Source organism: Arachis ipaensis, chromosome B01 (assembly GCF_000816755.2).
Source record: "Arachis ipaensis cultivar K30076 chromosome B01, Araip1.1, whole genome shotgun sequence".
In the NCBI taxonomy this organism is placed as follows: domain Eukaryota; kingdom Viridiplantae; phylum Streptophyta; class Magnoliopsida; order Fabales; family Fabaceae; genus Arachis; species Arachis ipaensis.
Window position 1 is genome coordinate 114,037,822 of NC_029785.2, and position 16,444 is coordinate 114,054,265.

Below are 16,444 nucleotides of genomic sequence, written 5' to 3' on the forward strand. Positions count from 1 at the left end.
TGCAGCACGTGGAGGGCGAGCTAACACCACATGGGGGCATGTTGCTGACGTGAGATTGTGTGATTCGATGGCACCTTCAACAGTGGGGTCGTATTGATGATGTGTCATTGTGTGATTCGAGGGCAGCTTCAACACGCAGGGGCATGTTGCTGACATGTCGCTTTGTGATTCAATGGCAATGCAACACGTGGTGTGCGCGTTGGGTGCTTTCTCTATATAAAGCTAAACTCGGTACCATTTTATTGCGAAAAAAGAGTTGTTTGAGTGTATTTTTGGTGTGATAGAGGGTACCACAAACTTGGTAGTGTATCACAACGGTGAGATTATACAGAATACTCATGAGGAAGTGAAGTTTGTGTGTCAGAATCTGTTTTTGTTTGTGGTTCCATGCACCATGACGTTCAGGGAGCTTCAGAATGGTCTCTGTTAAAGGATGGAGAATGGTATGTTGAGGAGAGTGAGCAGTATTCTGTATCGGAATCCTGTTATAGTCTTTGATGGACTAATACAGTTTGATATTATGCCGATTATTAATAATGCGAGTATGTAGAATATGTTCTATATTTACCGGCAGACTCAAGTGCAACAACCACAGATTGAGCGGTATATTGAGTTTGAAAACATAGAGGCAGTTGGGATTCAAAATGGTTCAGATATAGTGGATGATAGAGCTGCAGTGAACGAAAGAATGAATAGTGACAGCGAAGAGGACTTCGAAGCTACTTATGAAGCCGGCGATGAAGATGAGAATGGTGATGTGGGAGTTGAGGCAGCAATGGAGAGTGTAGTGGTTCCTTTCGCAGTTAGTCAACCGATGGACGTTTCATCTTTTATGCGTAATTTGAATTTTAACGCCATGCATACACCGAAGTTCCCGGAATATGCAAACATAGGTACGTGATGAGTGAATAATATGTTTTTCTTAATTTATATTTTGGATGAATCAATGAATGATGATTTTTTCTTTCTATAGGTGTTGCTAATCCTGAGGACGGAGAGTTCAGGATTGGAATGGAATATAGTTCTAGAAAGTCGGTCGTTGCAGCAATTAAAAGTTATACTATCTCTAGAGGAGTCGACTACAATGTGTATGAGTCTGAGCCATAGACGTTCTATGTAAAATGTAAGACGTATGGGCGTGGGTGCAATTGACTAATCCGAGCTAGCTTGATACGGAAAAAGGTTGTTGGGAGATACGCAAATACAACGGTAGGCACACGTGCACCAAGAGAACGATTTCACAGGATCATTCCAAATGACTCGGATATAGTTGCTGAAACTATAAGGCCATTGGTTGAGACCGACCCATCCATTAAGGTAAAATCTATAATTGCGGAAGTTCAGTCAAGGTTCAACTACACTATCAGTTACCGAAAGGTTTGGTTGGTAAAGTAGAAGTCCATAGCCAAAGTTTTCGGTGGTTGGAAAGATTCTTATCAAGCTTTGCTATGGTGGTTCTCGGTCATGGTTCGGAGGATTCCTGGCCCAATTGTTCAAATAGAAACACGACCCTTGTACAACGGGAGTGAGGAGACGAACGGTGTCAGGATACTTCACCGCATTATTTGAAGTTTCAACTCGTGCATTAGAGCGTTCAAGCATTGCAGGCCTCTAGTTCAAGTTGACGACACACACCTTTACAGAAAATACAAAGGTGCACTTTTGGTTGCTGTTGCACAAGATGGTAACTAGAACATTGTGCCTATTGCTTTTGCCCTAGCAGAGGGGGAGACCACTGATGCATGACATTATTTACTGAGTAATTTATAAAGGCATGTTGTTAGAAGAGATTGTGTGGGTATAATCTTAGACCGACATGAGTTAATCCATGCAACAGTAAATCGTTCCGGAGGTGATTGACAACCTCCAAGAGCATGGTGGATGTTTTATATTAGACACATTAGTAGCAACTTCTTAATGGCATTCAAATTTTCGCACTTACAAAAACTTGTGATCAACATTGGGTATTCAAGGATGGTGGAGGAGTATAATATCAACAAAAAGAGGCTGCAAGAGCGAGGTGAGGCATATGTCTGGTGGTGCGATGCCATTAGACTTAGAAACTGGGTATTAGCATTTGACGAGGGACATTGATGGGCCACATGACGACAAACCTTGTCGAGTGCATTAATTCAGTGCTGAAGGTTGCCCGAAACCTCCCTGTGTTGGCGCTCGTCCAAGCAACATATTATCGGTTAAACGAGCTATTTACGTGGAAGAGTGCCGAGGCTCACAATCGCAAGTGGGATGGATTTACTTTCTCTGCTTTTGCACAACAGCGGATAGAAGCAAATATGCAACGTGATGGGAATATAGTTGTGCACCAGTTTGATAGATGAAATGAGGTGTTTGAGGTGCGTAATGCCTAATGGAAAAGTGTTGGCAGTTGATCTTGCACGGCGGACGTGTGACTGCGGGCACTTTCAAGTGGAACAACTACCATATCGACATTTTATTTCCTGCTGTGCCAACCAGTGCCTCGACTGGTAGCTGTATGTGAATGATGTGTACAAGATGATAGAGGTTTGTAAGGTCTACAGATTTGAGTTCGTACCATTAGGCGATACTTATCCGGGACTGACATTGGTTGCTAACCCCGCCTTGCGGTGAACGTCGAAAGGTCGTCCCAAATTGACCAGATACCTCAATGAAATGGATTCATGAGAAATTCATGGTCCTCGTATATGTCGTCTCTGTGGTAGACAGAGTCATAGTCGGAGTCGATGTCCTCAGCGTGCTGGACCGAGTGGAGTTGGTGATGATGTTGGACTGAGTGGAGTTGGTGATGATGCTGGACCCTAGATCTTTGTTGGTCATTGTATTGTATGTTTAGAGTTAATTTTATCAGTTAATATTTTTTAGGTTCGTCGTGTTCGTATTTTTCAGTTATTTTTATCAATTAATGTCTGTGTGCGTCGTCTTGTTTGAATTATTAAGTTACATGTTAACTTCTGTGAGTTATTATAGTTGACAATTTTTGAGATGATAATTTCAAATTTCGTACAATGGTCTTACAAAAGGTTAATTAAAAATTACATTAACTTAATTCCAAAACCATAATTTAAAATTGGATAACGTAAACTTACAAAATATTAATTAAAAACTAAACTTAATTACTAAACCCCTGCTTACTTCTTTCGTATCATCCAATCAAGTCCCTTACCCATCATGCCCTGACCGAAACACAATGGAGTAAACCTATCAGGTGGATTCCTTTCTGTTCGTAAGTTATACGGATGACCCTGAACTGACTCGCCGAAATCCGGGGTGGCCGACCCACAACCTCTGCCAAAGAATATGCACCGGGGTTGTACTCCTCAACAACCTCATGCTCAAAAGTGATCGGCCCAGTATCTGGCAGATTGAGACAAGTAGAGTCGAAAACTATATGCGGAGCGATGAAACCACTTTGTCGAGAATCACACGACACTTGCCCTAAAGTGCGACCAGAAGGAGACCCCTGTCGACCAGTCTCTACTGGTGTAGGGATAGTGCTGAAATGACCATAATATTCAAAATGACCGACACCAGTGTCAACCCATTGTTGAATATGATGATCCCCATCAACGGGAATCTACGATGGGATCTGCCGAAAGCCAGCCCATTGCTGTCCAGGCAGAATGTGCTGTGTGGGCTGAATATAGCGACTGGATTGACTTTGACGGCTGTGCTGGCTAGCCTCGCCGTGGTCGTTGGACTGGCCGTGCTGACTGTTCTGACTATGTTGGCTGCAACGGCTGGGGTCGCTGGACTGGCCGATGTGACTATGCTAACTGTGCTGAATATGTCGGCTGCAACAGCTGGGCTCGGCGTGGTCGGTTAACTGGCCATGCTGACTGTATTGACTGTGGTCTAGTTGCTGTGGGAGATAATAGGAAAACGGTTCAACACTGCATATTGAGGTGGTCCCTAAGGTGATGGTGGCTGAAGTGTTGGTGGCTAAGGTGCTAGAGGCTGAGGTGCTGGCACCTAAGGTGGATGCTGATGAACTTGCCCCGACATCATCAGTAGATGCCCGTACAACCCCACGTACCAATCATGGTACTCAGCCGATGGTCTAAAGTCCTAAGTTGGAAGGGGGTGCCCATCCCGCAACCGAGTGTTACGACGCATGTCCCATTCCGCTATCCACCCCGCATGTAAAACTCTCTAGTCATGAAGCTGCACTCCACGAAGAGTCATGCAATGCTCTTCTGGTGGAATGACTCTTGCTACCTCCGGGGCGGATTATGCATACCCGAACTGACGCATCACTTAATTCACAGGGTGCCATTCAACACACTCGAACGACAATAATAGAGCAACTGTGTCATACAGCTCAAGGTATCCATGGAACTCGTCGGGTATGATCACTCCTTCGTCGGCTGCTACACAAACTACAACATGTTAGTAGAAAATTAGAACCCTGATATTAATGTTGGATATTAACACACACAAAGTAAAAACATTTACCTCTTTCATGTAGTTTATTTCCTGCATAAATGTCGTCGTGGTCTTCGATAACCATGCAGCGGTTCATTTGGAATGGCTCCACCTGAAACATGTAACATTGAAAAAATTAAAAAATGTGTCGTCAAACAAATATGCATCGTCAATAGAATACACAACTAAAATTGGAACTGTTATCTTTGAGCAACCGATACGTCAGCCACTGAAAGGTACTGTCTTGGTACAGGCGCAATACACGACATTCGCTCCCATGCCCAAACAAACAAAATATTAAGAGGGTCATCCATCTCCTTAGTATCATAACGTGATACACGACACAATGCCCTGTAAAGATGCGCGAGACATGCTGACCCCCAATTGTAAGTGTGGATCCGGTCAAAATCGCAGAGCAACGGTAGATACTTCGCATGGGCATATACCGTCGACTTATCCGGGAATAGGATCGAACCCAGCAAACAGAAAATTGGGCATCTGAGATATCTCTGAATAGACTCCAAAGTGTCCAATGGCTCTGCGTCTCTGATACGATGAACCCATGCCAGCTTTATGTAAGATTTGGAGGAACTACTCGCAATGGGTTCGTGAAAAATTACGATGCTCTGGCTCTGCACGAATTTGCCACTACTATCTGTCCAGCCGCTCACAACCGATCCATCAATAGTAAGTCAAATATATGAGCGACATCTTCCAATGTCACGATAACCTCACTCACCGACAATATAAAGGTGTGAGTCTCCAGCCTCCACCTTTACACCAAAGCAGATATTAAAAGGTAAAATCTTCTGATCACCCCAATTCTAAAAATATGGTATAATCATGTTGTTCGTAAAGTGTCTTCTACCATCGGATTCAACATCTTCGGCGGATTCAGTTTACGAACCATAAAATTCCTATTAGGCTGGTACAACAAAAATATATTTATTCATTAAATTTTATAAAATAAAATAATAATATACTAAAACTTATATTATTTATTAAATTTAATATTTACAAACTCAATTAAATAACATAGTAATATTAAATACAAACAAAAATAATATTATTATGTCATATTAACACAAAAAAAATTAAAAATTAAATTACAAAAAAAGTCAATTATCAATTTACATAAACGGGATGATCCAAATAATTGATAATATATTCTTCGAGTGTCTTATAATTACGTGTCATTTTTTATTAATACAAACTAATATTTTTTTATGTATAATTACTCTTTTTTAAACACACTACTAATACACTACTAACTCTTTTCTTTTTCTTTCTCACTTCAGATTTCTTCCCTCTTAACACACTACATAGCATGAAATAGGGGAGGAAGGAGCTGTCCACTGCATGTAGACTACCTCCAACACGCCCACACCGTGTTACTGTAGCTCCTCAAAAACGCATGAAAATCTCTGCAACGCTTGTTAAATTTAGAGGCAACACGCTCACCGTGTGTTGCTAGGAAATTGTCACGCCGCTGACGTCGCCAACTCAGCATGTCCCTTGCGTATTGACAAGGTGCTGCCACGCTGTTGCGGGCCCTATTCACCACGCCTCCCGCGTGTTGAACCTACACCCACAAATTGGCAAAGCACCACTGATGTCAATATTGAACAAAAACACAATAGGATCTTCCATATGAAAAATAAATTATGCCTTCTTTTTTTTCTTTTTATTTTTTTTTCATGTTACTATTACAGTATTATTAATACAACCGGATTTGAATCCTCTAAATCTTGAATTTTAGAGGATAAAGTGTGATTTCTCACCATTTATTTTATAGGTAGAAAAAAAAATATGAGAGAGAAAACATTTATAGGTGAGAGATCAAACTTTACCCTTTCAAATAAAATCCAAAATTTAGAGGATCCAAATTTAATACAACCACATCCCAATATTGCTACCAAAACACAAGAAACACGGCCTAAAATGGAGATCCAGAAGTTTAGTCCTAGCCACGTGAAGTGTATTATATAAATAAACGCATAGCGGATTATACTACGAATACACTAATATATTGACAGATTTTAGTATACAAATAACATTTTTTCGCATAGTCATAATCTCTTAAAAAAATTACGGATTGTGTGGTCAATTACAATGTATTTCCAAACTATTACGTACTAGGACTAGTGTACCCACTTTGTCTCTTGGATACAATCAAGAGCTATGGTCGCCCCATCCAAATTACTATATTAAAAATTAATTAGAAACTAAGAAGCAAACCTTAAAAGCATGCAGGTGTAACTGTCATTACATCATGGGCATGCTATGGATGTCATTAACCTTAATTAACTTTGTTTCTTTCAGCACCTTGTTTTGACGAAACCATTGGAGAATCAACTCAAAACACACATCCCTTATTAATCACATTAGGGTGTAAAACTGTAAATGACCGAGACAAGCCGAACAAAATCCATGCACAAAAAAAAAAAAAATGAAAACTAAATAAATTAAAAAGAGTAATGCTATATATTTAAGTCTTTTTGTTAACTAAGTTTAACTAAATTACGTTGGTCTAAGGTAATAAAAATTAGTTATGATTAACATTATTCCAAATCTTATTAGTTAATTTAGTTGGAATTAATTCATAAAAAATTTTAAATGTATAATATTATTCAATTAAAAATAAAAAAACCTAAAAAATAGAAAATTGTGTTCTTTATAGGTTCGATTTTGTTATTATACTAGTTATGAAATTAAAGAGTAAAAAACAAATCCACTCTAATTTGGTTCGTTTCCGTTGGCCATACACCAAAAATGAAATAAAAAACCATAATGGATGGAACATTATACCAATTGATAAGATTGAATCTGATATCGAACTAATTTCTACACTACGAACACCCTCAATCACAATCAAAGTTTTCTCAATTGCTCTTCATTTTCATTAATCAAAAACTAATTCCTCGAACAGCATCGTACTTGCGGGCGGATTTCATTGTGGTGAATTGGAGATGTAGTTGGTGAAGATAAGAGGCACTTATTGAACAAGAAAAATGTTGTTTATATTATTTTCGACTTTATTAACTATTAAGTAATCAACTAGTAGCAGCCAATTTGAGTCAATTTTTTAAAAGTAGAAATTCAAGTACAGTCAACTTTATGTATATTTAACGGCTCTCAACTATTAACTTCATGTGAAGTTGACTGTATTTGAGTTTTCATTTTTTTTTTAAATTTAAAAAAATTTTAAATTTCAAAAAATGTTATTTTGGAATCATATCAAATAATAATATTACGGTGAGTGGGTGATCGTTTTCACGAAAATCAACGGATTAAACAAGTATAATCTAGTTAAATAATTTAAAATTGAGTTTAGCATGATTCAATTTAAAAAATAAAGATCTAACGGAAAGCAAAGATCTAATTGAAATAAAGCAACTATCTAATGATCTAAATGACATAACAGTGATTGAATGAAACAATAAGGAATAAATAAGCAGCAATCAAAAGGTGATTGAGAATTTGAGTTAAAATGTTAAGATATAAAGATGCTAAATCCTGAGGATGAATGATTCTCACTTTTACCTTAATCAGGCAAAGATAAATCTCTAGCAAATCATAAGTAATTAAATCCTAATTTTTTGGTAATTCAATTTTCCTTAACCAATTGTCTATTTCTTGATCAATTTTTTATGAAAAGTGGTGAAGCATATTCTCTAATTTAAAATCACATAATTCTTAAAATCTAAAAATGATTGATTCAATGTTAGTTATCAGATCTAGATCTAAAATAATAAGTATTATGAGAAAGAGTTTTCAAGCTCAATTACTATGATCATTTTTTCAAGTTAATCATAGAATTTAAATCATATTCAAACTATTTTTTAATAGATTTGAATTCTTGTGATAAAGAATGAAAATTCTTTCTTAAGAAACAATAATGCATGAATTAGAGAATGAGAAGCAATAACATCAATCCATTGAATTTAACAAAGCTCCTCACCTTAACAGAAGAGAATTAGTGATTCATAATTGAGAGAAAATAAAAATGGGTATGAAGTATACAGAACAAGAGAGTGTGTAAAAGTGCAAAAAGTCCCCCTCCCAGTATTCTCTTGGGGTTCTCTATCCTAAATTACAATCTTAAATTCAAATGCAAATTCTATTCAAATTATATGAATTCAATCTAACTATAAACTAGTGGTGATTCCTCCTTGTATTTGGATCCTCAGCCTTGGTTGATCACTGATTATGGACTTCAATTAACTAGGCTTGGAATGGACTCCCTATCCTTGGTGTTTGGAATGTTGGACCAGGCGTTTAGAGCGCTTGCTTTCAATTGAGCTTGCTGGTCTTTGGAGAGTTGAAAGCATTTAGAATTGGAATGCCTCCTAAACTTGGCATGTGGAACGCCAACAAAAGGAGCCTTTGGACGTGTTTTTTTCTGGCGTTTGGAACGCCACATATGACATGTAAAATGCCACTTGAAGAGCTAAAAATTGAAGTTCCTGAAAAGTGCTTTAGTGTTGGCGTTTAGAATGCCAAATATAGCGTATAGAATGCCACTTGAAGAGCTAAATTTGAAGTCCCTAAAAGGTGCTTTGGTGTTGGCATTCGGAACGCCATGTTGGGCGTTTGGGATGCTGGTGATGGCATGTGGAACGTTGGTACTACGCTCAACTTTTTTTCTGCAGCAAAGAATGGTGATTTTAAATCACCCTCAGTCTCAGCGTTTACTATAGTTATTATATATCGTTGAAAAGCTCTAAATGTTAGCTTTCTAATACCGCTAGAACTGCCTTATTTAGACTTCTGTAGTTCAGGTTATGCTCGTTGGAATATAAAGAGGTCAGGGTGACTGCATCCACAAATTCTCTTTGCCCTTGTCTTTGATTTTTGGTTTTCTGGGAGGTTGTTTTCTTTTGCATACTACTTTTCTTGCTTCTCCCAAGGGCTTCTTTGATTGACTTTCTCCTCCTTTATTCTTGCCTAAAAATTTTCAATAATTTTCTACACATATCAAAGCACAAAGCAACTCCAAGAAGCATTAATTAAAGCACCAAAAATCTCAATTAAAATAAAGAAATCACTAACTTTGTTCAATGAAAGCAACTCCAAGAAAAATTGATTAAAAGCATGAGAATCTTAATAAAAATAAGGAGATCACTTACTTTATTCAAAGAAAGAATAACTAAAAACAACTAAGGATGTTCATGCATCAAGAAACATTCAGTAACCCACATAATAAAAAATCATGGAAAGAAACATCTGAAATCCTGTAAAAGAAGCATCCATTTATTCGGAAAGAAACATCTGAAAAATTAGTTAAATAAAAAATTCAAAAAAAGGAGCGCGAAAGGACGCAGCGTTCACGAGGGACAAGACGATGCGATGGTTCTAGACGCAGTGAATCACAAGGCAGAGGGCATTGTGGCGACCAGCGGCACTGTGATGCACGAGAGAGGATGCTGCGTGGGTCCTGGGAACAGCGAAACTCGAGGGAGGAGGTTATGGTGGTCGGCGGTGTTGTGGTGGGAGAGAAAGACAACAGGGTGAACGGCGTGAGTGGAAGTGAGAGAGGAAGGAGGGGTGGGCAGTTGTTTTTTTCAATTTTAAAGTTAGATTTCTGGGTCGGCAGTTGTCATAATATATTCTTAATGGCCTAGAGATACAATCCATAATCTTAAGTCTAGAGATGAAATTCTTCAACCAAACACCTTGTGGTATAGCCTCAAAACAAGCAATAAACTCGGCTTCTATAGTAGAAGTGGCTACAAGTGATTATTTTGCACTCTTCTAATATACTGCTCCATCAGCAAGCATAAAGATGTATTCTAACATTGACTTCCTAGAATCAACACATCCCGCCAAGTTTAAATCTGAGTATCCAACAATTTTTAAATTTTCGGTTCGTCTATATGTAAGCATGAAGTCCTTGGTCCCTTAAAGATACCTTAAGACATTCTTTGTAGCTCTCCATTGAATTACTTTGAAATCTTCCTAACATGCCAACAACAAAAGCAATGTCAGATCTTATACAGACTTGAGTATACATTAGGCTTCCAACGGCTGAAATATAAGGAATACTTTGCATCTGTTCCTTTTTAAGTTTATTTTTGGTACATTGATCTAACCATAACTTGTCACCTTTCATAATAGATACAATACTTGGTGAATAATTTTGTATTTTAAACCTCTCAAAAACTTTATTAATATAGTTTTCTTGAGATAAATCCAACCAGAAAATTTAGAGAAAAATACCCCGCTTACAATACTTGCTATCTAGTGAGTTCAAAAATATATATGTACCAATTGCAAGCTCCACACCCACGAATTGCATCTGCAGAGGCGGCCTAAAAACAACGCCAAGATACTACAATAGATTAACGGTCAAGAATTTACATTGATGGTTAGCAAAATCATAAATAGCAAATGCTAACATGCATGCTAAAGCAAAAACCATGGAGGAAAAAAGGTTTCTACCTTTGGCAACCAAGTCGGAGCCTGTATGCTGATAGTACATCCACAGAGACCCCTCCGATAACTTTTTAATGGTAGTGGCCTTTTCACAACTAGAGCTATTGTCATCATTGAAGTCCAGCTTTCTTTGGACAACAAAACAAACATGCAAATAATTGGAAGCGCCCATCATAAGAGCCCCAAAGATAGAATTCCAACTAAATGAATATCAATGCTGAAAATAGTTATACCTTAAACGACGTCGACTTTAAAGTTGTCTTTAGAACTGAATCTTGCTTGGGTCACCTATGTAAGCTTTGCATATGAATTGTACCAAGTTTTGTATCCTTCTGACTTTGAGCCATAGACTTGGTACGTGGCAGCGAAGGTTTTGTTGTCCCCTTGTTGGCTTCTGCAGCACCCTTTCCTTGATAGTAAGCACTTGCCAGGCATGAGGTCAACAAGTTGAGTAATCTGCTGTGCTGAGTGAGCAGCTCAGTTAAAGCTTTAATTTAAGTTACTACGACACAAGGGCTCAAAAAAGACATACTTAGTAACCCACAAGCAAAAATAAAAGGAAAACCGATATAACAAGGGAACATTTAAGTACAACATGGTAAAATGAGAAAGTGGCATGAAAAAGGGAGCCAAAGAGGGCCAATGTTGCGAACAGAAAGTGGCATGATAAACACATTTTTCAAACCAACTATTAAGACGAAAAAAAAAATGTCGCAAAAAATAAAAAATAGAAAGGCCAAGTGTAACATAACGACCTTGTAAAAAAAGACAAGATCCACGCAATGTGAGTTACAGAAAACAATAAAAACTGAAACTTTCTTATAAACAAGAAAAGATGGAACTATTTGCGGAACATAACACTCACCATAACGCGTAAGAACCTCATCTTTTTTTTTTTTACAGTAATCAGAAGTTCCTTGATCTGGTTGTCGACGCTGCTGACGTCCTCTTCTTCAACAGTCGCTGGCTATTTGTGACTAACCAAAAGACAAAGTTAGAGTGGCTAAGCAAACTGAAAATAAAAGAATACATGCATTCATGTGGTAAGAATAAGAAACAACAACCTCATTACCTTGGGTTGTCTTCAATCTTCCCATCCATGGGTATTTCTGTGGTGGTCCTTTAATGACTTCCACCTTTGAGTTGCTCCATACCTCAGAGATGACAAAGCTTTGTCACCAAAAGAGTGTGTAATAAGGGCTTTTTTATATAAATAATCATTGGAAACACTTTATTTCCGAGAATACACATGCCTCGAAATTATTTCTAAAATACGCATGCCCATATCAAGAGCATCGGCCACGAAATGGAGATGCACACCATTTCACAACCAGCGCCAGCGAAATGGAGGAGAGAGGTGCTTGGTCCAACTCAACCCTGGCGCACACGAAATGGAGAGCCATTTAGTGGCTGCCACCCACGAAATGGGACGAGAGCCATGTTGTGGCTGCCATCCACGAAATGGGGAAATTCTGGGGCGGCGGCCACGAATTGGAATGAACTCACGTGTACCGCCCACGAAATGAGACCAGAATTTGGCTATATAAAGGCTCGCAGATGACCCGAAAGAAGGCAGTATCTTCACTCTCGTCTCACTCTCAAAAGTTGCTCTCAATTCTTCTCCCTCTTTCTTTCTTAAAGAATTTCTGGTCTTAAGATTTAGTTGCTATTTCTATGGCTTCGGAGAACGTTTACGTGATTATATATCCAAACGGTGAAATCTCTCATACAGCAGAAGGTATTACATTCGTTTGCGATGATCCACTGTGGATAATGATTCCACCATAGACATCGTTGCAAGAGTTGAAGAATCTGATTCTGATGCATACCGGAATGGTTGGAAAAAAAGAAATCAGGAAGCTGACTTACAAGATGCCTGTTGCAGTGGCCAACTCGTTTTCCTATCAAAAAATGCAAATAAAATCCGATCAGCATGTGTCGATGATGTTTTCTTACCATCGCAGCATAGGAAGCATCTATTCGTTGGAGCTTTGTCTGAATCTTCAAGAAATTGGTGGAAGCTCATCCAGTTCGAATAATGTGGAGGGTGTGAGAAATGTTGGGGCGGCTGATTTTGTTCTGGCTCGGGATACTAGTAGGGCCTCAAGTCCAAGTTTCAACGCGTTCGTCCCGCGGGAACAGAGTGCTGGTATTCGTGTAGCACGCCCCGCCCCTTCTACACATTTTGGGGTCGATATGGTTCTTGATGATGCTATTGCAGATTCGTCTGACGAGGATGACATTGAAGATTTCAGTGATGGTGAGGCAGAAGCCGTTCCGGAGACGCAGCCTCTGCATGAAAATGCTGTTCCGGCAACACGGGTTGAACCGGTAGGTGGTGGTGTATCATCAACCACTCCAGCACACTACCTGTCCCTAAATCTTGGAGCAATGCATTCCAGTAACGCAGAGGACGGACCGAGCAACTACCCTTTGTCAGGAGAGATGGAGCTCGAGATTGGGTTAAAATTTCCTAATCGGGAAACAGCGATGCTAGCAGTCAAAAACTACAACATCCTCAGGAGTGCAGAATATAAGGTGGTAGAGTCAGACCAAACTAGGTACGTATGTCGATGCAAGCAGTTCGGGGATCAATGTCGCTGGATGGTACGGGTTGCGAAGACGAGATCCTCTAGATTTTGGGAAATCCATAAGTACGTAGGGCCTCACAGTTGCTTGGCAAGTTCAATGTCTCAAGACCACGCTCAACTTGACAGCAATGTCATCTGTCAGCACATATTTCCCATGGTGCATGCTGATGCAACAATATGTGTAAAGGTATTGCAAGGATCGGTAGAGTCAGCGTACGGTTACAAGGTGTCATACAAGAAGGTTTGGCACGCGAAGCAAAAGGCAATCGCAAGGATCTATGGCGATTGGGACGAGTCGTATGACCAGCTGCGTAGATACCTCACTGCTCTGCAGGCTTTCGTCCCAGGTATTAGTTGCGTTTTATTATCGAATGGTCTTTGATATTTACTGTCCTTTGAGTCCTTAACATGGTAATAACTTAGTACGCATTTTCGCACCAGGGACAATTGTTGACCTCGAAACGCGACTTATTATGTCGGAAACACACTCGATCGTGAGAGTGTCATGTTCCACCGGTTTTCTGGTCGTTCCCTTCATGTGTTGAAGCTTTTAGGCACTGTAAACCACTGGTGTCAGTGGATGGAACACACCTGTATGGTAAGTACGCAGGCACCCTTCTCATGGGCATAGCACAGGACGGCAATAACAACATTCTACCGGTGGCTTTCGCACTAGTTGAGAGAGAGAACACAGATTCATGGTACTTCTTCCTCACCAATTTGAGGAGGCATGTCGCAACTCGGCCAGGAGTTCTGCTTATATCCGACAGGCATGCGGCAATAAAGGCCGCATTGGAGCGTGAGGGGTGTGGATGGGAACACAATGTGTATTGTGTACGACATATTGCCTCCAACTTCGCAACCAGTTTCAAGAGTAAGGAAGCCAAAAGACACCTGGTGAATGCTGCATATTCGAAAACGCAAGAGCAGTCGCAGTACTACCTAGAGCTTATTAGTAGCGAAGATCCGGTTACATCTCCGCAGATGATGGAGTGGATCCAAGGGTTAGAGCCACCTAAATGGCTGCAGCACCTTGATGAGGGCCGGCGATATGGTCACATGACAACCAATCTTTCTGAGTGTATCAACTCCGTGCTGAAGGGTACTAGAAATCTACCAGTCTGTGCAATTGTGAAGTCTACTTACCATCGCCTGAATGAGTTGTTCGTCCTCAAGGGTCGGCAAGCACAAGCGCAGATTGCAAGCGGTCAGGTGTTCTCATAGTTCTTGCAAAAAGCCATACTAGCGAACCGTGAGGGGATTCCGCAGATGTTAGTGACGTCGTACGATAGGAATACTACTATTTTTACGGTCGATGAGATAGCTGCTGTAGGGATGCAGTCACGGTTCCGGGTTAACCTTCAGTACCGCAGATGTGACTGTGGTTTCTTCCAGGCGTTACACTATCCCTGTGCACATGCCTTGGCTGCCTGCACATATGCGAGATTGGACTGGCAACAGTACGTTGATTTAGTCTACCGTGTTGAGAGTGTGTTTCGGGTATACGAAAAGGAATTCCAGCCAATGCTGGATGAGGAGATGTAGCCCCCTCGAGAAGGACGCCGTCTTCGTCCCAACCCCCTCTTACGACGTTCAATGGAAGGACGTCCGATGTCTACTAGGATTCGAAATGAAATGGACGACGTTGAGCCGGGACCAGGTAAGAGGTGCGGCCTTTGCAGGACACCAGGACATACCAGGCGCAATTGTCCGCATGTTTCGTCAAGCTAAGTTTCATCCATTTCATGTCTAATGTATTTTGTTCCCAAATGTAGTATCTTAATCATATTTAATGAAGGTTGATTTTGTTGGCTCTGTTACATTTGCATTGTCGTTTATATTTTAATGATGTTAAAGTCCATACTTAAAACAACTAGCAAAATAGCACATAAACAAGTAACAAAACATCACATACGCCTTAGATAACTAACGAACCAGCGAATGAAAACAAGTAGGAATTACAGACAACAAAACTAACATGTAAAAACAACAACAGAAATAAACTAACATAACACTAATGGTGGTCGTGACCCAATCTACCGCCTGTGCCACACAAGGGGGCTCGAGTGTCCCGGCGGGGATGAGCAGCAGGTCCCTCAACCTCCTCCGGGATAGCATCAGCCCCCGTGTATGAGAGACGTCGTCCGGGCATCTGCATTGCGTCATATGGTCGAAGTGGAGAAACAGCCGTGTCACCAACAGAAGCGGATCTCATCCCCGCATAGGCAACCTGAGTGTACGTGTCGGAGCGAGGCAGGGCGAGTGCAAGATCTGTCGGCGTGTGTGGGGATGACTGCTGAGGAATGAAGTGGTCCAACCCGTAGAATAAGGAAGAGAAATTTGTCCACCCAACTCTGTCCATAGAATCTATCAAGTCCTGCGTACCTCCTTGGGATGAACCCCCAACCTCGAAGCTACTCTGATATGGCATAACTTGCTGAATGGAAGATGGCTGGGGGGGGGTCCGCTGATACAACAGGTTGCGGGTAGTAGTAGTCTCCTGCGGCTGGAGGAGCATGCGATGGAATATGGTGTCCCATGTCTGGCTCAAAACTGGGTCGGTCTTGTTCAGGCAAATCTTGCTCACCCTCCGCATGTTCTGCTTGACCTTCAACTTTGACCCTGCGGGGACGGCGACGGCGATGGTCTCGGGGAACCGGAGGCAAATTAACCACGGGGCCTCTGCCATACTCCGCCGATGCGTCTGCGGGTACAACGTCACCTCTCGGGTCATGTAATGCATCAGGGGTGGACAGAAACCTCCTTGTTCTCTGAGAGTACCACCTATAGTAATCCTGGCTGGGACGCAATGTATCTGCACGATCAATCTGCAGCCGGTATGCATCCGTGCGCCGGTTGGCCCATACCTCAAACCACTCGGATAGTCGAACCGGCCACCATCCGTCATCATTACGAGCCGATTGTCGATGGAAGGTATCTATATTAAGCGGAGGGTTTGGAGGTCCTTGCTTTCCCCCAAACTGTCGCAACACCCG

At 40.8% G+C, this 16,444-nt stretch overlaps 1 protein-coding gene across 1 annotated transcript; it reads left to right on the forward strand.

The window, feature by feature from the left end:
* LOC107610550 lies at positions 12,691–14,672 on the forward strand. Its single transcript, XM_016312593.1, has 2 exons — positions 12,691–13,795; positions 13,996–14,672. Exons 1-2 carry the CDS (start codon positions 12,691–12,693, stop codon positions 14,670–14,672), a joined length of 1,782 nt encoding a protein of 593 aa, XP_016168079.1.

Bases quoted from the DNA above. Each gene is read 5' to 3' on its own strand.
- LOC107610550 (XM_016312593.1), top strand. From the start codon at position 12,691: ATGGTTGGAAAAAAAGAAATCAGGAAGCTGACTTACAAGATGCCTGTT. The intron at 13,796-13,995 runs GTATTAGTTGCG...CATGTGTTGAAG, and splicing joins TCTGCAGGCTTTCGTCCCAG to CTTTTAGGCACTGTAAACCA.